This window comes from Anabas testudineus, chromosome 8 (genome assembly GCF_900324465.2).
Source record: "Anabas testudineus chromosome 8, fAnaTes1.2, whole genome shotgun sequence".
Taxonomy (NCBI): Eukaryota; Metazoa; Chordata; class Actinopteri; order Anabantiformes; family Anabantidae; genus Anabas; species Anabas testudineus.
Genome location: NC_046617.1, coordinates 5,893,906 through 5,918,035, shown reverse-complemented (window position 1 = coordinate 5,918,035; position 24,130 = coordinate 5,893,906). Strand labels below are relative to the sequence as shown.

Here is a 24,130-nt window from a genome sequence, read left to right as displayed (position 1 = left end):
ATGACACACATTATAGTAACTTTTTTATGAGGGTTCTGCAACGTTATGCAATCCTTCGTACTCAGTTTGATTCCCCTTCTTTTATTTATTGTGCTGAGCTGGTGTTATCCCCTCCAGACCTCATTGTGGATGTGTTTGAGTATGTCAATACCATACTCTTGGCATCAACCATCAATAGTCCACCCATTAAAATGTGGAATTGCTTAACGCAACACAGTAAGATGCATTTCTCTGTATGGAGACGGGTATTTGCAAATAGCCCTCAGATCAATGGTCTTTTACTGCCTTCTGAAACCATTGTCTGCAAAACAATTGGAAATCTTTGGGAGAGTATAGTGGGGGCAGTGTGAGAGGAGCTAGAAGAGGCAAAGCATCCCAGCGCAGCGGCGAATTAATTACCCTTGTGAAGAATGAAGGTCTATGAGATTTGCTTTTTGGGCCATTATCAAGTGACACCGCGAACGATTGTTTGTCCCACTCTGGGTAATGTAGCCCAAACAATGTCTGGCCCAGGCCATCATATGGATCATTAGCAGCTCGCTGTGGGACCCCCGTCCTATGAAGATGCCCTTCCGGGGGGCTGAGAGGTTGCTGGGTGCTCTCCCTTCCTCCTCCTACCAGGGGACAGACAGCTGACAGGCCCACGGGAGAAAGCGGGCACTGGCTGCCGCTCATTAGGAATGGATGCACTCGAGTTGGGTCATCAGAGCAAATCCCAATGGGCGAGAATGTGGCTATTACTGTAACTGTTGAGACTGTTGAGGGACGCCGAAGCACACGAAGACACCAGTGAAACATGATGGTGCCCTCAAGTCCAAATAATAAATGCCATCACTGTTTTTTCATGGATGGATTTTGCTTTTGGGTTTATAAGAGTTTACAATAATGAATTGTTCATAAAAAGAGATCCTTCACTCTTAAACAGATGCTGTTAGACGCCATCAATCTGTGCCGTTCGCTACATTTCAAGCCTCTTCTTATTCATATCCCAAAGGAGCGGCACAAACTTTTTCCTTTCAATCAAAAATAATCGCATGGCTGTGACATGTAGCTTGATGGCCAACTAACTCATAAGTGCTGGGGCATGTTCAGGAGCTTGTTACAGCCCTGTGTCAAAGTAATGGCTTGCAGTGCTATATGTATGAGACACAGGCGTCTCTACAATTGACTTTTCTTATTGCTGTTATACATCAGTGTAAACCTGATTAGTCTAGAAACATAGTTCAGCTCTTTAAAGCCAGTGTGTGGAAAACCAGGTGTTTACTACACGAAAGGCAACTGATTCTGTTGACTGCATTTAATGTATATACTTTCTAATTAATGTTTTATTTATTTTAATTGTTATTTTAGTTTAGTTTTATGTAGCCATTGCTCCCTTGAAGGATATACTGTATGTTAATATCAGTTATGGCATTCAGAGTAATATGGTGAGTCTGGTTTGCTCTTTCATTCCAAAGCACTGACACCAGAAAGTCACTGTCACATCACAAATGCTGAATAAGAACAAACACTTTGTATACAATAACATGAAATACATGTATGCAATGGCTTATTAAATGTGCAGTTGATTGTTAGGCCAAAAATATGACATTTAGGATGTTTTAGGTTGGATCTTTTGTGCTGTAGTCTAACCTTGTTTGGGCTTTTTTATTGTGAGGAAACCGATCTTTGCACACCATATTGCCTACCGTTTTTCAAACGCAAGCGAAGATAACAAATGTCACAATTTAAGGCTTTTCTACCCGCAAGGTTATATCAGCACTAAAACAAACAAGCTAACAAAATAAATAAATGAGTAAAACGGTTTACCTTGAACCTGTGGTCCAATTTGTTTGTCCAAACAGACATATAATTTAATTCCAGTGCATGTTTTGAATGTAGTGTGCATTGCAAGTGAAATACATTTCCCCAGCGAAATGGGGAAAGCACAAACAAAATTGGCAAGGTGTTGATGGATTTTATGTACAGAGGATGCATAATGCCCCGTGTCAAAAAAGCAAAGTGAAATTTCCTGTTAAATATGCAAAATCCCGGCTGTCTATTGAATGATAATGGCTCGGCACCTTGTCGCTGGGTTGCTGACTCCGTTGGCTGCGCTTCAAAGGCCTGTTCACTAACTTTGAAAAGACCTTGTGTTTCCTGACTCTGGGCTTTCTAAGATTGGACAAATGCAGCAGAAAGAGGGGCTGTACGAGTGCCAGTCACGGCTTCCCCGAGACGCCGGAGGGATGTCAGCCTTTGAAGTGATAAAGACCCACTGTTTCTCAAGACAGCCGTCTCAATATGGCCGAGCTCTGTGATGCGCTCATGTTTTTTAAAAATGACCGTGTTGCTTTTTTGCACAGAGCCTTTTTTTGTGGGGTCACATACGGCATGAGTTAAACTCTCTGCAATTTGTGTGAAGTTGAGGTACTAGCCTCTGGGTGGTGTATGCATTATGGCCACAAGTATGCAGACACCTATTGGTCTATCTAGCTTTGTTCCATTGAAAGGTATTCTAGACGCTACAGCATATAATGATATACACTGATCAATCACAACATTAAAAACCACTGGCAGGTGAAGTGAATAATGATTATCTTGTTACAATTTCATATGTCAAAGGGTGGGATATATTAAGCATCCAGTCTAAGCATGCTGATCCCTTCCGCCTGGTTTGATAGCACCAGGATGCATGTGTTCATGTAGCTGTTACTTTGACTTTGTACTACCTACCTGTATATTGTTGCAGACCAAGTGCACCACCTCATGGCTATGGTATTCCTTAAGGGCGGTGGCATTTCCAGGAGTGGTTGGAGGAGCATTACAAAGAGTTCAAGTTGTTCTCTCAGCTTTCAAACCATGGCCCTTTCCAGGCTTAACAAGGTGGTGCCACAACGCACAATGTCAGGTTCATAAAGACATTTTTTCCCAGTTTTGTGTGGAAAATCTTATATGGACTGCAAGGAGCAATGACTTTAACCATAACCCAACCTAGCTGAAGTACTGTAACTGGTTAAAGGGCCCTGAGGGAAATATCTGCCGCATAACCTGTTATGGTACACAGTTTCTCTGTTGTAGAAATTTGCACTGTACGAACTAAAGAGGCCACGAGAAGAGGTAATAATACATGCTGAAATGGTAGTAGATATTACTTTAATGGTTCAAATTGCTTTGGGGGCACTGGGGATCTGAGGCCCTGCAGCAGTTGTTATCCAGCCTCGCACCCAACACCTGGGACTAACTGGAACGCCGTGATGAGGCACCATCCAACATCAGCGTTGCACCTCGCTAATGGTTAACAATGTTAAACAATTACATATGATGCGTGTCCTCATTTCTGTGGCGATATTTTTCATGCCACTTGGAGTCATTCATCATCATCATCATCATCATCGCCGTCGTCGTCTCCGCATCCTGTTTTTCCTAAATCCAGTGTGCCTGGTGCATGCTGTACTCACCAGTTGTTATGTCACACGTGTAAAGGCTTAATAAATGGTGTGTGGAGCCCCACTTGATGAAAAATGGTCTGCTCCTTGTAATCAATGCAGGAGCAACGTGAATCCGGCCGGCCATTATTCTGTCGGCCTAATCATTTGAAGAACCAGAGACAAACTACCACCTGTGCTCTGAGCATTGATCATGTGTAGGTATTCTATTAAATCTAATAATACACTTTCTTTTGGCTAAATCACCCTGCACATTTCAATACCAAATGACTTCTGTTCATTCTATTAAAGTGGAACTACTCTCAATTATGTTTCATAGTCCTATTGTCTGATACTAATGAAGATGAAACACTTTCATTTTTCCACTTAATTAGTTCATATTTAACAAAGGTGCTGTGCCATCAGACTCCAAGGAAGGAGCGCCCCCCGCTTGCTTTTTCTTTCCCTCCTATGGCATTGAAAATAATCCTTTTACTTTCATGCTTCTATGGAACTTGTGTCTCTGCGTTTTTCCTTTTTTTTTTTTTAAGTTGCAAAACTGTTTTAATTTAATTCCTCAAAAGAGTCCACCTGATCCTCTGCACATTTCTTCTCTTTTTATTTTTTTATATATATTTTTTTGAATGAGCTTATGGGTTGTGAACGCACTGATACTCCAGGTCCTGTTGGCAGGCAGTGCCAAGGACAGCTAATTGAAGGTGAATTGATAATGCCCCAGCTGTCTCTGTGTTGCAGCCTCATAGCTGGTCTGCTGTGCATGTCTTTGATAAGTAATTCATCTGTTTGGCCTGGCAGCACTGCCTTGTTGCTTTCATGTCACTCCCTCTCCCTGTACGTGTGTGTGTATGTGTATGTGTGCGTGTGTATGCGAAGCCTTGGATGCTCCCTCCCCCAGGCTATGTGTCTGTAGTCATGGTCAACAGGGGGTGAATCCTCTGCTCTCTCTGCTCTTGCACTCTGGGTCTCTGGGTGGCATTATAGTACTTCATCTTTCTCTCCCAGGCTTCATTCTAATTGGATCCACTCCTGACTTGCCAGAAAAAAAGAAAAAAAAAAAAATCTCAGCGAGTCAGCCACCTATCCAGTCCTCCTTGAAAACCTCATCTTCAGAGAACAATCCAGAAGTGATACTGAGACACTGACTGATGTGACACCCAGAGGTGCATCTCACCAGGGCGCCACGAACCTGCTCCAAAACCTCCTACTGTTGCTTTAAAGCCAATCCTCCTCTCCGCCCCCAACCCCCCGAGCCCCCCACCTGCCCTCCGCACACAGACGCACTTCACCTCCGTCAACCCGCCCCACCTCTGTTTTTGCGTTGCGATTCATTAACATGTTTGAGGTGGACATGGCGGACCACGGAGCAGCATCTGAATCAATGCCCTCGCCTCCCAATCTGCCCTTTATCATGTTAATATGATTTCCATTGATGGAACGCTTTTTCAAAATGGCATCCCTCTATGGTTTTACATATTGACTTTTTAATTCATGGCCCTCAGTGCTGCATCACTCTTGTTGTGCCGCCGCTGCAAGAATGCTCCCAGATCAGAGACGGATGTTGCTTGAGTGTGGAATTGACTTCAGGGCAGTGTTTTTTATTTTCTTTTTTTTCCCCCCTTACTTTGTGTGTGTGTGTGTGTGTGTGTGTGTGTTCGTGTGCATGTCTACACCTCCTCCCAGTTGTCTGTCTGCCTCCCTGATAGTGTGTGTGTGTGTGTGTGTGTGCTCTCTTGTTAGACCTAAGCCTAAAAGAATTCCACTTCAGTCTCATGTTGCTGCGGTGATGAGTAAGTTGTCTGTTCGCTAATGTTCTCACCAAAATACAACTCGGCCTCAATAGTAATAATGTTTCCAGCTCCTCTCAATAGCCAATGGAGGATTGTCTGAACCTGTAACATAGGAACAGGAAACAGAGAATTTAATGCCCTATAGAATTACATTGTACAAGCAGTAAAAACTCAATTTTTACTATATATTGTTTCTAATGGCTGCTCTTTTCTAAAGTGTTCACAGGCCTTGTTGAGATTAAAAAGGTATGCTGCATGTTTAATTGAAACTAGTTTCTGACTGGTCCTGGAATATCTGGAAGATTATGTAATAAAGAGATTCAGCCAAGATGAGTCTGAATTCTCTCATGGATTCTTGAGATGGAGATTCTTAAAATAGGTCACTGGCTCGTTTTAAACCTTTGTTGTGTTTGGTTTCCAGTTATATCTGTACACAAAAATAAATAATAGAAATGATTACCAACAGTATTAAAGGAAAAGCATGCTGGTGCCTTCAGAAAACCTCAGAAAATTGAATTGAATCAGAAAATGAATAAATAATCTAGATCTGAATTCAAAAAAGGATAATATAATGAAATAATTTCATAAGAACCTCACGGTGCCACAGTGATTTGATATTTAATACCATGCGGAGGTAGCTGCAGCTACCCACTCCATATGTTGAAGCTCCCCCGTGCAGGACTATAAACAAACGATCGCTCCCAGCGTGCTGGAACTGACAAAAAAAAAGTACTTTAGATAAAAGCGTCTAATGCCAAGTGAATGTAAAATTAGAATTATTGTTGGAATTGCACAACGGCGACACAGTTGTGCGATGCCTTTAAGAGTCGTCAAATAGCTGCTGTGAGCTTCATCCCGACCAACTGTGAGCAACAGTTGCCGAGTCATATATGAACAATTAAACTTCAATAAAATCATTGTCACCGTACCAGTCGTCCAATCCCATTCACGCGTCAGATCATAAAACGTTTCCATTACAGCCGCAGCAGTGGCCAGCCAATCACTTTGTCTTTGCTTAGGCTGTGGACACCGAGCTTCGTCTGGGGTTCCTCAGTGGAGAGCCTTGCAGATCTATGTTGAGCTCACTGATTAAGCAATGGCTCTTCTCACCATTTCAAACGACAAGCTGCCAGGGACTTTGGTTTTAAATTGTGCAATTAGTGATCTGGCATGCTTTGCTTGGCTTCAGTCAGACTCAAATCCCAGTCCAGGGCCTCGCCGAAGCACAGTCGACAACAGATACTCCAGGAGCATTTGTCAGACAAATTCATCTGAGCCTCCACTTCCACTTTGCTCTCTGAGCACACTAACCTCCCTCAAATGTCAGCCAGAGTATTTACCGTCTCACCGGTGGGTAAACAGTGGTGATCCGGTTTAGATAGCACCAGATTTACTGTGATTCTTCTCAATAAGAGCAGATAATAATTCACTGTTTGGTAGATTTTTTTTTTTTTTTTTACATACAGATGCACAAAATTATGTTGAGTATGCACTGGCCTCTGCCAAAAGTTGAACCACTGCTCACATTCACTGTATTAAAATGATTTATTTCTCTGCAGTTATAAATTATACATATATTTACATTTACAATATCCACCTAGGACTGCTACAATAAATCTACATAATCTTGTTGGGTTTACTGCAGCAAATATATGAATTAGGTTACTCATTTTAGGTTGCAAAACTACAAAATAGCCACCTCTTGATCATTATGTTGGCACAAAAATGGGAACTAGCTTATATAACATAATTATTACTGTACTATATAAATAACCTAAGCTTGAATAATATTGGAAACAGCTTAGATAATAGTCTTAATATTTAATTTTCCCTTTGATGTTACGGCTGGCTGCATTAAAAGTTCAAGAAGAATATGGTAAAACTTGTCATCATCACCGAGATTCATTTGAACATGTATTTTTAATAGACTCTTGTAGGAGTCGAATTTCCACAGCTCTGAGAACTGCTTTCATTTCAGCAGTAGTTTGTTTCATGTCTAAAGCCGAGCATCAGGAGTCTAGCATCTGACCAGCTGGGATTTAATGTGCCTTGCTGATAGATGGAAAAACTTGCTAAGTTGCAGAAAAAAATATTCTGAATTACAAGTACCGTCCCCCCCCCCATCCCCCCTCCGTCTCTTCCTCCTCCTCATCTTGCATCCAGAACTACAGCTGGATGCTAAATATAATTTTTCTGGTTGGCGAAAACAACAGTCATCTGCAGAAATGGCATTATCTGTCGTTTATCACTGCTGTTTTTGCGGTGGTAATTAACTTTTTAATGCTGGGAATTTTGATATCTATTACAAATTAGCACTATTCTTCCTGAGCTCCTCATCAGGGGCACAACAAACACGAGACGAGACACATTAGAATGGAAATTTCCCTCTGGAGCTGAGCTCTATCTCTGTGACAACTGTTGAATCGTCGTAGTAATCAGAAGCATCCAAACAGCATGTCCCAGCATTCATCCGCCATAGATCCGAGCGTCAGTGGTGAGAAGAAATAAAACTGCCAAAATCACGGCACACAGTATATGTCCCAATTTTCAGTTGAGGCTTTCAAATCTATGAGAGTGACTTTACTGATGATCATTTCTCTCCCTCAGGAACAGGAGCTGTAAATGTTAACAACGCAGAGTTTTTGGACTCTGGCACAGGCTGAAATCCTATCTCCCTGCCAATATATATATCTCCCCAGTTTAATATGCTTTAACCCGTCATAACTGGCACAAATTTGAGGTACTTATACTTTATGCATGTACACTTTCTACATTTCATTAAAGTATCCTACGCAATTTAAAGTAGTTCAAATTAACTTCACCCGCAAGCTACAGCAGGGAAACTTTTTTATACATATTAATGACATCAGCACAACACAATACAGAACTGTGATAAGACATAAATGTTTACTTGTTACATTCTTAGTTGTATTGTAAGTAGAAAATCAGAACATGTCTTCGACCTCTGGTCAGTATAGACTTTAAGCGTTAGTCCCAATGTGGTGATCTTGATGTCAGAACTATCTTCGGATGATATAAATGTGTTTTGCGCTGTTTATTTTTATTAACTTCCATATTACATCACAATAACAGATCATGACATATAAACAGATATCACAATAAAGCTTACTGGATACTTTTCAATGTGCTATATGTATTTTAGTTAGTACTCAAATAGTGTTTGATGCCCATCGGCAGTGGGTTATATTACTGTTTCTTTTACTACCTTTCACTTTGCCTTGTCCAGATTTGTTTTCTTCTAGAAGTCATTTTAGAGTGATTGGTTCAACATCACCTACGTGTGTGTGTGTGTGTGTGTGTCTGTGTGAGAGAGATTACAGCAGGGAACCACAGCAGGTGATGACAACCTCATGCCATAAGTGGTACTGATCCAATCCATTAATCAAGCAGCTCACAACGCTCAGGCATTCATGCAGACCATAACCATCGTGTACTATGATGTAATATCCAGAGCTAGACATGTAAGTGATGGAGAAACACCTGCATGTTTCATCCGCATGGTCCCATCATGGTAGTTTGCTAGTTCTCCCAAAGCAAACAAAGCAATTACAGACGCTGTCAGTCACTGTCAGCTGTGGCATCAGTGATCAATCCAGCCCACTGGACTCGGGACAATAGACACGAACATACATGCAGGGGAGTTAAATCCTCCCCCAGCTCCCAGGCCTGCTGTTCATTCAGCTTCCTCTGCTGGGATCGGAGGGGAAACCATTTAGTGTGGCACGCTGCTGTTTCTCCTGCTCTACTGCTACTACTCAAGCGACATCTTTAAATTTACAACCCAAAAATATTGGCTAGATGTTTTGATATGAAAAATGCTAACCCCCTGGTGGTACACACTGGGCGGTATATATTCACTAGTGCTCTTTGCATTTAGCTTACAGAGCGTAAATCAAATGAAGCAACTTTGGTTTGGTGTTTTTAAATCTACATTTCTATATTGCAGGTTTTTTTATTCTGTTTTTGTGGTGATATACTGCATGATTGAAATGTAGATGTCCTGTTAGTCTTTTCAGTTTCTATATCTGCCCATTATTTTTACAGTCTACAATTAGGGCTGGGTCACGGGAGGCACTCGGTGATGGCACTGCCCTTTTACCCCCAAATGTTCCCAACACACTCCTGCATGTCGGAATTGGTAGGAAAATCAATAGCTGAAACAGAAGCAGAAGAGACAAGAGTGTAGACTAGAAGCAGAAATGGCAACAACCTGATCACCGAGTAAACCCTGACACACACACTGAACACTGCTGATGAATGAATATGTGAGTATCTGTGGCTGGAGTTTTTCCGCTAAGTGAACAGTTATCGCGGTGTCAGAGCTCCGAGGGAGAAAAAAAAGGCATAATAGCCCCATTCTTAACCTTATTTCATTGTGGCTTCCGTGCATGTACATTATTCTCAGTCGCACCTGTCGCCCTCGCGCAGCACAGCAGATAGAGATCTAAAACTCTGATTGCCAGTCTAGAGGGAACGGGGGGGGGGGGGGAGGACTGTGTTAGGCTACGGCTACAGGTCCCCACCTGCACGGCTACACTGCCGCGCCGCTGCATGGGTAAAGAAACAGCCATACACACTGACCTCAGAGCTGTTGTTTAATCACCAGGGCATTTTAATGGCTTGTCAGAGTAATGAAATATGGTTGGAGGCTACCTGGTGCAAACATTACGATAAATCCCTCTCACACAAGCCTACGCAGGGCTTAATGGTTATAAATCATCACTTTGGGGAGAGAAAAATGACAGCTATTAAAATAATGAATGGGATGATTAATTTTTCACATTAAAGATTAAAAGATATTAGAGGTATCATCAGATATTTGAGCTGCCGTAAATGTTTGAAAGTGAGAGCTTATTTTCCGCACTTTATGACACCCTCTGTTTCTTCACTGTCAACCCCCCCTCCACCCCTCCTCTTTTTTTATTTTTTTGGTGTGTGTGTGTGTGTGTGTGTTTGGGGGGGGGTTCCACGTTGCTGTGTGTGCTGGCTGGGTGCACCCGCCGACACAGGCATTCCTTGCAACTAATTTGTGCTCTTGTAAAAGTGCTCTGAGGAAAAGCCTTGAAGAACACTCATTGCTTGAGGCAGTACAGGACCCTCTCAGCCTCTCTGCAGGGGCTCCTCAAGGCTCTCACCGACATTATTTCATACCTCTAAAGCTGTCATACCTATAGCCTTTCACAAGAAGAATAAGAAGAGCTGGCCAGAGCTAGTTTGCTTTGTTTTTTTGGGCATTTTTCAGATGTTCTTGTCAGTTTCCCCAGCTGCATCTGTTCCGTTGCTAGCGAGAGCTGATTAGTCAACTTTCTGCTTCGAAATGCATGTCGAACAAAGACAGTATATATAATAACACATGCTCACTGAGCTGGCATAAATCCTCATGTATAGACAAACTATGACAAGCTCTCTCTCTTCGTAAGATGGCTCCCGGGAGAAGGTGTGTTAGTGCAGATAGATTCCTAATTCTGCTTCTCCTTCCCGTGGACTCGCCGTGTTGTTCAGGCATACATCACCGAAATTGCAAGGCGAAAGATTAGAGGGGAGAAGCATAATTAGAACATTAATAACCATACATGTTGGGGAACATAAGTAATTTACTTAATTTTTTTTTGTTTAATGATGAATGGTAATGTAAACAAAAGGCAGGAGAGTGAGCGCTTCAATTAGAATTTCCAAGTTGGGCTCTGTCTCAGCAGAGACGTCAACGTAGGCTTCTCCCACTGTTGCCCAATTATTTTTGTGTTCCCAGGCAATGATAGTATTGCTTGTCCATCTGCAGCCTTCAAAGGGATATTCAAATCGTCTCATTGAAGCAACTGCTCCATTTGTTGGCAGAGAATAAATTGTTGGCTGGATTTTTTTGTTTTTTTTTTATCCGCTCAGAGCAAAGCCAGGTATTTGTGCAGCTAAAGTTATTTACAAAGTGGTGGGAAATTTAAAGGACTCCTCTGGCGTTTCTGCCTTTTTTCTTTGATTTCTCCCTTTATGTGTGTGTGCGTGCTCGTGGTTGTTGTTGTTGTCGCCATTTTTTTATTTATTTTTTTTTTGTTTGTTTCCTCGTGCTGTCACCGGAGACGCTCACGATAGCCGCCCACGCTCGCTTCATGTTCTTCCAGCTCCCTTTTTTGTCGTCCGCTAATGATCCAGGGACACCAAATGAAGGGGCCACTCAAACAAAATGGCCACCTTAGCTGCCCACTTATATCTCAACCCTCCCCTCTCGAATCAATTCTGACATTTCATTCTGCCCTTATAGAAGGTAATGGTGCATTCAGAGGTTGTTACCGGTAATGTTGAAATGGTATTGCTTGGTTTCATTGGATAGACGTACTGTAACCTCCGCTGCAGGATGGCTCCCGCTTCACCCTCTCCTCACTGTAGCTTCTACTGTATCCTCGTGTTTTGCCTCTCGGACTGAGACGTTGGTATTTACCGGCTCAAATATCTCGTTTGGCACAAGTGGGAGCAGCTTTTTTTTTTTTCATTTTCTGTTAACAAGTAACCAACCAGTGTTTGTATTTTCCTCCTACTCTTGTGTTCACACACAACATGAAGTGAAAACAGCCTTTTAAGTCGGCTAGTCAATATGCTGTTTCTAATATATTATTTACTGCCTATGGGCTGTATATCAGAGTGTGCTAAACAACTGTTTCGTTTTGCAGTCATAATCATGTACAGAGAAATCACAGAGCCAGATGTCTGGCCCTCGTTTTACAGCATTTATGTTTTCCTCTGAGTTTATGTAAAATTCATCTTCCCTGTTTTATTTATTCCCCCGTTTTCACAGACTCAACAATTAGTCAATTCCCAATCAACAAGAGAAAAGAAATTGCTTTTAATTACTTTTGATAAATGACAAATTGTGTTGGCCTGGCTCCCTGCAAATGCTTAATCAGGTCCTGGGCGGGGTAGGGAGGCGGGTACTGGGAGAAGGGATTTCTGCTGGGATGAAATCAATGCGCTTTCTCTGCGGTTCACCGACTGGGCTTCTGGGCAACAGCCAACCTGAGGCCTGTGAAGATACACAAGTCAGCAGAAAAACCACCCGCTATATGAGAACAGTCGCACACACACACACACACACACACACACACACACACGCCAAGGCATAAACATGCTGTAATCCTTAAATGTATGTGTTTATGTAAGAGGCATATATGTGGGTTGTAATGTTCACTCACAAGATTAGATACAAACAATCGGTGTGTAGACAAATGCACATTTATACACAACTGTGATTTAGTCTCTCCCTCTGTAAAAAAAAAAACAAATGCAATCACAGTCATATAATGGTATTACTTAAATGTAATAACATCTCTCTAAATCTGTTGGAATTGAAATCAAACCTGAAGTACCAAATATATCCCGTAGACTAATTACAATAAGCTCTGCCATCATTATTTTTTAATCACAGTTTAGAGAGTTTTCTTTTTTTGAAATCATCTTGTTACCAGTGGTAGAATGAGTTCCTTCACCTAAAAAGCTCGTCAGCTTTGGTGCCACTGTAAATACATCTGTAAATACATCTGTAAATACATCTGTTTTACTTGCTCCAAGTCTTAAATGTGGAAAGAAACAGTTGAAGCCTCATGTGGTCAAAGATAAAATCACACTAACAGAGGCTCACCCTTCCAACCAATCAGGATTGTATTTATATCTGCTCCATTTGGTGCCTTCATTACATTAAGATGATCATGCTTCGAACGAACTCATTCCCAAACACACACTTCACCTGCAGCCGACTCTATTTTGAAGGAAGCTTTTCCTATTTCTCCCCTTTCCACAGGGTTCTTCAGCACCTGTGGCAGCAGCAGCAAGTCGAGTGACCCGGCTTCAGTCTGACCGGCTTCCTTACCTGTACATGGAGACCCCCAGCTGGGCAGGTCAGTCTCTCAACAAACCGTTGTAGCCTCTTGTGCGTGTGTGTCGTGCACTGTGGGTCCTTTCTGTTTGTACAAATCCTAAGTTTACACCCGCTCCTACTTGGGGTTTGTTTTCTCTGGGCTTGTTTGTTTTCTTGAGAGGTCATTCCTGTTTTGTGACTGCTTTCTTTCGTACATGTTTTGAATTTCATCTCCACTCCTGGACGTGCTTGATTTGGAAAAACCCGACTCGCATTTTTAGTGAGTCGTAAAAAAAAAAAAAAAAAAAAAGAGAGACCTGTTCTCACCTGGCCTCGCACGAAAAAGCCAAAAGCGCCGGAGTTTGAGAAAATGGCTTCACGCCCTCTCGCTGTGGATGTGGCCTCACTGTAATAAAGCCTGTATGCATGTACGTCTTACTCTCCCCTATCCGGCCATATTGTGCTAATGTGTGCTGGTTAAGTAGCGGAAGACTAGAGAAAGACTCTTATCCATATGCCTGAGAGCCCAGGAGCCGGCGTGATCGCTCCCCAGAAGGAACCCTCTGCCTTCTTGCCCATCCTCCGTGGAGCCATATAGCAGGTGGCAGTGAGGATCAATGGGCCTCCACCATTAACTCCTCTCCACTTCACATCTCCAGCCTCATCTCCAGGGGAGACCCGCGGGGCACGCGGTATGTCTTACTGCAGCACACCGGGAGAAATAGGGACGTTTTCCATTATTCTAATTGCTCGGTTATAGTTCTATATTATTGCCGTGATCACCACTGTGGCTTGGTAATGATGGACCTCCCATGCCCCCACGTATAGCTGGTGGGTGTTATGCCTCCCTTGTCGCTGCCCATTGAAACTCCAGTTGTAGTGGGTGTTGGAGGAGAGAACGGACGCAAAGCTGATAAGAAAATAGGATAAACAGCAAAAACAAAAGAGGAAAAAAAAAAAAAAGCACTTCAAATGTTTTGATGTAAGAGTTTAATCAAATATCCTCAGCTATTTACATTCTCAACAGGTGCAGCGTTGGGCTGATTTATGGGATAAACACTGGAGTTCTAGTGCTTGTTCATTTGCCTCCACTAAAAAACCAGCAATATGGGGCTAATTTGCAATAATTTGCTGCTGCTGTGGCCACTGGTTAAGAATGTTTATATAATCATGATATAATAAGAAAAATGAAAATGAGTTTTTCATGCAGTTCAGGCCCTGTCAAACACAGCTCACGGACTCGCTAAATGATAATTACATTCCTCAAGCACAGTATTACATTTTAGCCTCTTACATGGACTTTGTTCACGGTAAATGGGGGAGTATTATTTCCATTTTAAGGCGGTATAACCCAGTATTATTCCCACATCTGTGCTCCCTCAGTACAGTAGAAGGTTTTTTTTTTATTTCCCACCATCAGCGATTACACGAGTAGTCTTCCATCAGTCAGCAGATGAGGTGAGGATTATAATGAATTAGTTTATCCTCGAAGACTCTTGCCTTTCTTCTTTCTGTTTATAATATCCCATTAGCATGCCGTAGTCTCTCATGATCGAGACATTGGAAAAGCTTTAGTTTAAGCCACGGTGGGCTAATTGATGCTAAATATTTCACTGCTGACCTGTAGCTCTCCCTGCAGGTCAGAACATAAAAGCTGCTTCCTGTTTTGGATTTCCTCTCCAACAGTGGGGTTGGTACTGATTATCTCGCCTTGTATTCCTTAGAAAGAGAAAATCTTTGGCCGTCACGTCTGTACCGTTTCTTTTTTTTTTTGTTTTGTTTCTTTTCTTCTCCTTCTTCTCCTTCTTCTTCTTTTATTTTTTTTACAGGTGTGGGCATTGATCTTTGCCTTTGCTGCGGGGAAGTGTGTTCACTTAAAAGGCTCACTGATGTAGCAGAGCTTATTAAACAAATAGGCCAGAGAACAAGGCCACAATCGCTTTGAATCTTGGAGGAGGTTGCCCGTCTTAAAGCACCACTGTATCAAATATGAAACGCTCTGCTAACAAGGTGTGTAATCTATTTTAATCAGATCATATTTTATGAAACAAGGAGAAGGTTGAACTTAAGTAAGAGAGAAAGATAGAGATTCTGGCGGCGGGGTGGGGATTGTATTTGAAAATTGAATGTGACGGCCGGGGACTATGACTGGATTTTACATGCATTGCCAAATGGTCAGCTATGGTTAACTTTAGAGGGAGCTGGAGCTTTGCTGTAATGGGAGGCTAATTCAGGGCCCATAACGCCTGACAGACTGCAGAGCAGAGCTGGAATATGGAGAATGAGGTACGTTAGAGGCTCTGGGGCTGAAGTAAAGGTCTGTATTTGTCTGCAAATTGCTGGATTGCCTGAGGATATAACAGGGTCAACAGTGGTGTAGCATATTTTCCTGAGTGTACACAGACAGTGTCACAGATACAAACACAATGCGGAAAACACATTCGCTCAGACGGAGAGACTTGCTAACTCACTCAAATAAAGTGTTGCACGGGGGTGACTTCATGTTGTCATCGCAATTCAGGCCATGATCCCTTTTATATATATCTTTACTCTGCCTGGGTTCATTGGCAGGTGTCTTCAATCACGTTTCTTCTCCTCTTGCGCAATAAATTGTTTCAGATCTTGTGACACTAGACTTGCTTATGAATATATGAATATATATATATATATATATATATATATATATATATATATATATATATATATATATATATATAAATACACACACACACACACACACTCCAAAGACCCTATGAAGCTCCACTAGTCAGAAAATGTAATGGATAGAGAGATATTATATACTGCTCCGGGAAGCGCCATTTGTCAGAAAAGCTTTGCGTGGTTTTTAATGATCTTAAGAAAGCTTCTAACACCAAAAGCCTTATTAAATGTGTGTTTCAAACTGAAGTTGACAGTGTTTCGTCCTTCTGGAACAAACTAAATTCCCCGCTGTTATTGTAAATAATCAGTGAGAGATCTGTGCTGCTGTGGGACGTACCACTTCCACGAGAAAATCTCTCACATTTAACACCAAACGTCTGCCCACAGTGCTAAAATTAAATAAAATTAAATTCACAAAAATAAATTCATGCTAAATGTTTATGCTTGAAAATTGCATTTGACAGCCTTATTTAGATCTCTCTCTTGCTAAAAAAGTTCCGTGCTGCCATGGGAAATACTGCAGATATTAATAAATATATATTAACAGATCAAGATATTAGTCATGGCTCAGGGAAGCACCACTTGTTAGAAAAGCTTCCTGTGAACAAGGCCAAAGAATTTCCCCTGATATCAGTCATTGCAGAAGCACTAAAAGAAAGCATTTAACACCAAAACTGTTAAAAATTGAAGCTGACAAGCACTGTGCAGTATAGTTCATTTTCTCTGTATTGTGTCACGGTAAATACCTTAATGAATTTCTGTGTGTATCCAAGGCCCTTGCCACCATCACAGGGGTGATGAGGAAAAAAGGAGGAGGAGGAGGAGGAGGAGTGGGAGGAAGAAGAAAGGTGCCTGCATCTTTAAAAGCTAGATAGAATGAGGGAGTGGGGCGGACGGGTGGCTGGCAGGATTGTGCTGACGGCAGGGCTTTGGTTCAGAGCATGCCCATTAGAGGGAGCCATAAATCCTGGGCTCTCTGGGCCGGGCTGTGTCAGCAGTCCACTGAATGAATTGATTTTAAACGCCACTGAAAAAAAGAGAAAGACAGAGAGAGAGAGAGAGAGAGAGAGACGAAGAGAGAGTGACTATTTAATTCACCCTCCGCCAGAAGCCCACACCCTGTTCCACCCCGCTTCTCAATTCAGGACTGTCATTGAAAAGGGGGAGGAGAGAAGTCTAGAAACACTGAAACTGTCACCAGCAACAAGCCCAGGGCTACACAGCCCCCACACGTTTGATTTAAACACGAGGGAAACACACAAACCAAATACATAATCTCAAATTCCATACAGCATTTGTTCTCTCCCACCCCTCTAATTTTTCCTCTCTCCTTTTATATCTCTACAAGAGAAATGAGACATATCATAAAGAAGAGGGAGAGAAAAGGCACCGCGGCATTTGAAATTCAAATGTGTTGGATTTTGAAATTGATGTATGTGTTTATTCATTTACGAGCAGCATCCATGTGTGCATGCATTTATATATTATCAGCAGCAATGAAACGCTGAATAGAAGGCTTGTACCCCATCTCCCCCCCCCCCCCCCCCCCCCCCCCCCTCCTCTCCGTGCCCCTACCCGTCTTTGTCTCTTCCTCAGGCCGTGGCTGCAGTGCCACGATCAGCATCGCGAACAGCTGTGGATGAGTTTCAGTGGTTCATACTTAGTTTTTCATGTAAACACATTTAGTATCTGTGCTTACTTCCTGTCTGACGCATCACTGTGTACAGACCTGTTGGAGTGTCTTTAGATGTGGAGTGTTGTGCTGCTGTAGCACCGTTTTAGAGAGAGCAGTGTAGCGCTGTAGAAGGCTGGGCTGAGGAAACCAACCCTGCATGAAATGCAACTGGAAAATAGAAATAGAGCATGCGTGCAAAACAATTTTTGATCATTAGACCTTTGTACTGTAGGTGTTAAGAATTTATTACACTGCTGAATGGTCAGATAGATTTAAAGGCTAATATAACTATCATTCCTATAGGAAAAATGTGTGCTACGGCAGTGCTGCAGTGGACATTTACTCTTAAACAGGCAGACACAATCATAGCTCTTACATATTATCACTTCATAAACTACCTATGGTTAACCTAAAAGTAAAGACAAACATGCACAACCAAACCAGGTAGTCCACAAAAGGGCACCTGTGGTGTGCATGTTAGAAAAAGTTGCCAGTTCGACTCGAGTTTTGTTTGTGAGTGTTAAAAAAAAAAAGTCTAATGGCTGATTTTTACCTCCAGTTTGGTCTCCACCTGCTCCTGAGAGGAACATGTGACATTAAAAAAGCTAAATGTTCCACTTTTTTCCCCTGCCAGTAGCTAACTTTACCTGTCTGTCACTTGGTGTTAAGCAGGTAGTGCACAGCTGACGTATCAGAGCTTGTTTGCTGAAAATGTGAAGATGACGAAAGAAGTTGAACTACAAAGTAAATGAGCCTCAACAATGAGCTAAACGAGGAAAAAAGCTGTAGAGAGCGTGATTCTTCTGCGGTTTATCATTGTGAGAGACGTGATAATGAACTTTATTGATTATTGCGGCTTTAACTAACGTGTTTTTCAAATTTGGTTAGGCTGATTAAAAAAAAAACAATAAAGCATGCTGAAAACAATCTGCTCATATTATTTTGACATGATTTTAGGTTTGGTCGGTGGTGATGATAGAAGGGTAGGTGGAGGGTGGAGAGACGCTGGGCAGCGTCCTCCCTGGCTCATTACGCTGTTTAAAGAGCCGGCTCCTCCGAATCACCTGCCCACCTCCACGCTTCAAACAAGCTCAGCCACCAGAGATCATACATCAACTTCAGTCCCCCCCGGCTTCACTTTTTCACTATTCGCCTCCCAACACATGACTCTCACACACAAGCCGCACAGCAAAATGTGGAAAACAGAAACCGTCGCTTGTTGAATACTGATGTCCCACCTGCTACAAAAGGAATAATACATTGGTTAGAAACCAGCCTCGTGTTGTTATGCATGTGGTCATGAATTTAACTGAATGCTTCCAGTGGACTTGCGCCATCCAAGTCCATTTATGGCCGCAACATTCTTAATGCATGGCACCACTGCATGTAAAAACTACACTTTCTCATGCCTAATTACCTACGGGCTAAGGCATGAAGAGGGCTCTGTGTATTACTATAAAGATTGCAGGGATATTTCACTTTGAAAAATGGCAAAGCACACAGGGCTAAGGGCTTGATTACAAGGAGTGGGGCACACAGCCTCTACATCTTCCTTCCCTCATTTCAATTATGGCTGACTGGAGGCACGGCACTGCCACCGTCCTCAAATAAAACTAAAATATGATAAAGCTGAAATATCAGGCTGGGGACTGCTCCAAGCCTTGAGCCATGTAAGGCGCAGATACCCGGCACGTAATTACAACATTTGCCAATATTTTTTTGACGGGAGATTCAACATGGATATGAGTGAAAGGGAGAGGGGAAGGCATGAAGTGCGTTTATGACACATGATAAAAAGCACATTTCATTTTGCCTTCCCTATGGATGCCAGGAGACTTGCCTGTATAGAGCTGCCACGGCGCTCCCCCATGTAAAAGCGTCAGGTAGTGGTGTTATTTTTAAGTTGCAAGATCATTACTCATGTGTAAGATACATGAGCTAAGAGAGGATGCGCTGTCATAACAGAGGACAGCGAGCATCAGGAGCGCAGAAAAGAGCGCGTCATTTCCAGTTATGTGTCCAATGAAAAAGAGGAAATAAATAAAAAAAGACATTCCTGTGTTTGAAGTAAGTGGAAATTCCCAGTGGAGCAGCATCTCAGCAATCTAGGCAGGATGCATTTATTCATTTTATTTATTTTAATAGAGGACGAGAAAGCGCTACGAAGCATATTCAACTCACATTCGCCCTTTTAAACACTGCCCTCCCTGACCCCCCCCCCCCCACACACACACACACACACACACCCTACAGATGGAAGTGATGTGCTGTGTGGCTCCTTTCTCGCCATGACACTCCAACAAGGTGGATCTCCTCTGGTGCCCAGACGCTCTCGTGGCCCCTGCACCCCGGGCAGCCGCGGTTCGGCCTCCCTTACGTCAGTGTTAATAACAGTCCGCCATGCTCACCATGCTGTGAGTGCCACGCAGGGTCAGCGCGCCACAGATTCAGCCCTTTCGGAGGAAATCCCAGCCAGCGTGATGCAAATTCTCCCGCTACACTGGAAGCAGCAGAATGAATGCAAATTGACAGAGGATTTGCAATGAATGTAATCTGTGTTAGCACATTTTAAGTTTAACCCTTAATTGCTTCGGAAATTGTCTTGACTCGAGCACTTTGTTTGTCGGGCTAAAGCTTAAAAAGTAAACAATTAAGCAATTAAATTTAACGAAGAAACGCATGCATATGTTTATGAAATGCTGTTTGAGACTCGACATGTTAACTCTGACCAGAGTCACGGCTTGACTCTTTGTGAATCCCCTCTTATGAATGTGAGGCGCTCCACGTGAACACCAGTGTGGCCTTTAAACAGAAGTTAGTCTTCACTAGGTTCTTTTTTCTTTCTTTCTTTTTTTTTGGATATATCGATTAAAATCAAAGGGGATAAAAAAAACTTTTGAAGTTTATTCCCTAACATTTCCGATTTCAAGTTCTGTGGCATTCAAAGCCAGAGAATTTAGTAAATTATATAATACTTTCTTCAAGTATATTACTCACTGTTTTGTAGATTGATGTACATAATGTATCATTTTGTAGATCTCATCTTGCTCATTAAATATGAAAAATAACAGAAGCCTTCTCCCCTTCTTCTGCCGTGATTTAACGGACTCTCTGGAGCTCTTCAGATAAAGGCTTCTTGTGTTGTTTTTTCTATGTTAGTTTTTTTTTTTTTCTCTTCCAGACTGTATAAGTAGCTCAAGCACCTGCTTTTCAAAGTGAAGGAGGAAATGTTTTGCAGGAGGGAAGAGCCTCTGCAGCAAAATCAAGAACGATTCCGCCTCCTTCACTCGTCACAGTGTGGGGGATTCAATCAAAAGTCTGCCCTGTGACCTGTTCTCTGAGAAACAAACAACAAGCCGAGTCTCCGAAGACCAAAGCCATCATAGGAGGGTGGCTTGCACGTGAGCTAAATGGTGGAACCTTTCTGAAAGCCTCCATCATAGAAAAACTGTGAGTTGTCGCAGTGGAGAGTGACTAGCATGGTGGTACATTGATACATTGATGCAGTGAATGCCTCGGACAGTGCAGTAAAAGTGCTGAGGTTGAAATTAAGCTGTTATCTCTGGCATGTATCACTAGGGAGGCAAGAAGCAGTGGTGCAAAGGCAGCAGCCTGTTTGCTTTACTGTTATTGCCTCTGCACGTCTGTCCTCGTCTGACTCTCCTGATGCTCAGACATTTTAAATGCGAGTTTGTTTCTGATCTTTTCTGTTTAAACATTAAACCCTTTTTTTTTTATTACACTGCCAACAATGCAAACAACATTTTCACATCCATAAACCAATGGCACCATAATAAAACCTTTAAGAAATAATCTAAGTACCAGAAAACAACAAGGCCATCACTGAGAAAACTGATGCCCTGAATCACTTTACAAATGAAAAAGTGAAATACTTGTTTTTTCATTTTTATTTACCAGAACAACAACATTGATGTGTATATTTTAATATTTGGAAATTAATCAAATGTGTATTTGACATGTAAAATGTTACACTTTGGTGATAAGTCTGGACTTAGAAGGACTTTGGTGCATTATGTGTTTTGTCCCAATTTCCGTCTTCATATTATATTAACAAAGACATATAAAAGCTGTCTTGTTATAATGTGGGCTTTATTTATTATAGAGTGAATGGTGTCTTCTTGGAGCAGGAAAGAAAACACAGCCTCATTGGGGGTCATTAAATTATGTTAACATCAGCTTTAACCACAGCTGTCCTTTCATAAAATTACTACACGTTTTCATAATAGTAGTCTGTATTTACCTGGAGCAGAGAACACACGCCTTTTGATACTTCACATGCCTTTATTCTTCATTTTCCGTTTCACGCTGCATGATAACTCAAAGCTTCCTCCATGTTTTCATTATAATGTATTGCACATTAACATAGTAATTCCATCAGTCCAACAAAATCACTGAGTTATACCAACTCTGTGTGCTGAAAATTACATTCCTATGTAACTAAACCGTGATTATGTTTTTTGTAGTGGCCATAATCTCACAATGATTATGTTGTGATGCATTCATTTTTGATTGAATGAAGAGCTATATTTGTTAAGGGAAAGTGGGTTGAGAGGTGCTGGCCGGGGTAGATGGATGTACATAACATAATGTACAGGACTGACAGATTGCAGACCTTAGAGTTTATGTCCAGAGTCCCGCATGAGGTTCAGTCAAGAAAAGCACTTTGGTCGGGGTTAGAGCGACATCGTGGAGCTGTTTAAATTTTAATACAGATGTGTATGAAAAAACCTCACAACTCTGGATGTCATACTGCAAAATCAGGTCTTTTTTTGCAGACAGGAAAAACAGGTGGCTGTAAAGCGAATTTTGGTGCGTTACAATATGCTGCCTGTTTACATTTAATTGATATTGAATTATGTTAAGAATCAATGTTTTTGCAACATTGATGTTAATTGTGAACATATCCTCATTATGTTAATAGAAAATCTAATTGGATTGCAATTATGTTCCCCACAGAAAACGTACTGGAGTTTTGTCAAGGTGGGTTGTACTCAGCAGCAGCAAGGGGTCATTATATACTTGCTCACAATCACCTTTTCTATTTTTTCGATTGGTGTTAAGCTGCTGTCAGTTATAGCCAATTCTTCTTACACACCAGCAGCTCTCACGAGCCAGTATCACTGTTTGGTGTAAGGGCAGCTTTTAACGTCTGCCGAGGCAGTGTAGAGTTTCATTTAGTATCACTTAACTGGTATATAAAGTATGTACTGTATATATAGAGATTTAATTTTGTTGAGGACTGCAGAGGTGCTTGAGCCAATCCCAAACACCAGGAAGTATTTTAATGCTAACTTTTAGAACCACAAACCCTTTTAGTGGCAGGCGCTAGAGGCTACAATGGTCTCATTTGTTTACAAGTGAAGTAAACAAATGTATCACAATTAATTTGACAATGATGCATTAATGTTCAAAAAGCTGCACATAGCACCTTTAAAAAACAATTTCAGTGCATATTATCATAAAGCAGAGAGTGAGTAATATCCCAAAGGCACAACAATTGGTTGATGTGACAATGCAAGATAATGACAAAAATCAGCAGAGTGGTCTTTAGACACGGAGCAAAGATACCAATCCATCAACGTCTGGATCTCTATGTTTGCTGATTTCCTCAAAATGAAATGAAAGGCATTATGTTGTGTGGATGCTGAGATAAGTTCGATCTTTAGAAGTTCAGGACACTCGTACGTCATGTTTGTCTCCCTCTGGTGCGGTGAGCGAGGTGAACATAGGTGCTGGTTCTGTCATGCAGCGCTCACCCCCCCCCCCCCCCTTTAGTAATCTGCTGCATGATAAACAGAAGGTCGAGGTGCCACTGGAACACCTCAGCAACTGGCACAAGGGTAATTACTCTTCCTGCGTGGGTACAACTCAAAATTTTTGAACCTTTTCTTTCTCCAATCATACTTGATGGATTGAGTGGAAGAGGGCGATCATCTGGTTCTTAGCAGGCTCACTGAGCGTGGTAGGCCTCTGTTGATTAATGATATCTGCTGCAAGTCACCAAAAGCGGAAATTAAGTATTTCTGTTTAAATGCAACATTTGTCTCCTTTGCTGGTGTTGAGAAAGGCATTTGTCAAAATCCCCTGGCTTTGGGGAAAGGTGGATTTCCTCTGGGAGCACGCTGGGAATTACTCCCTACTTTCACATTAATGGCATTCAGTGTTCCTATTTTATACCTTGAATCTACTTTTCGCCCTTTCACCTTTACAATGTATTTTGAATATGGAATCATTCACTTTTAAAAAACCCGAGTAGTTTGACAGTTTAGGGTTAAGCGCGTTGTAGATTTTCCCAGAAAGACGAGAAATGACCTTGTCTGTATGAGAGGAAGTGATTTCTGATGGCATCTCTGTCTGTGGTGGGCACATGGGAGGAGTTCTGGTGGTTTCACTGGTTGAGTTGGGTTACCATTTGTGCTGATGGCAAGCCCTGCCATGCTGAAACAGAACAGACTTCAGCTCCTGAGGAGACTAATGGTTACAGGGCCTGGCCATCATCCAGTACTGCCCCAGCCACTGCCTCTCCTGACGCTGGGATATCATTACCTCCAATGTGTTACATCAGACTCGCTTGGTCAGGCTCTGAAACAGTCAATACTCCACAATTTAGAAAATCAGCCAAGTTTGCAGAAACAAAGAGGCAATATCGGAAATAAAGACGGATATATAATCTGACGCCAGGCATTTTTTCATG

At 42.0% G+C, this 24,130-nt stretch overlaps 1 protein-coding gene across 2 annotated transcripts in view; it reads left to right on the top strand.

Annotated features, from left to right (window-relative positions):
- LOC113158366 (RNA binding protein fox-1 homolog 3-like) overlaps positions 1-24,130 on the top strand; it is a 327,372-nt gene that overhangs the window by 145,905 nt on the left and 157,337 nt on the right. For both annotated transcript variants that reach the window (XM_026354255.1, XM_026354263.1), the window contains one exon: positions 13,023-13,119. In XM_026354255.1, coding sequence (XP_026210040.1) covers positions 13,098-13,119 — 22 coding nt within the window. In that variant the 5' untranslated portion in view covers positions 13,023-13,097. The remainder of the gene's footprint in view (positions 1-13,022; positions 13,120-24,130) is intronic.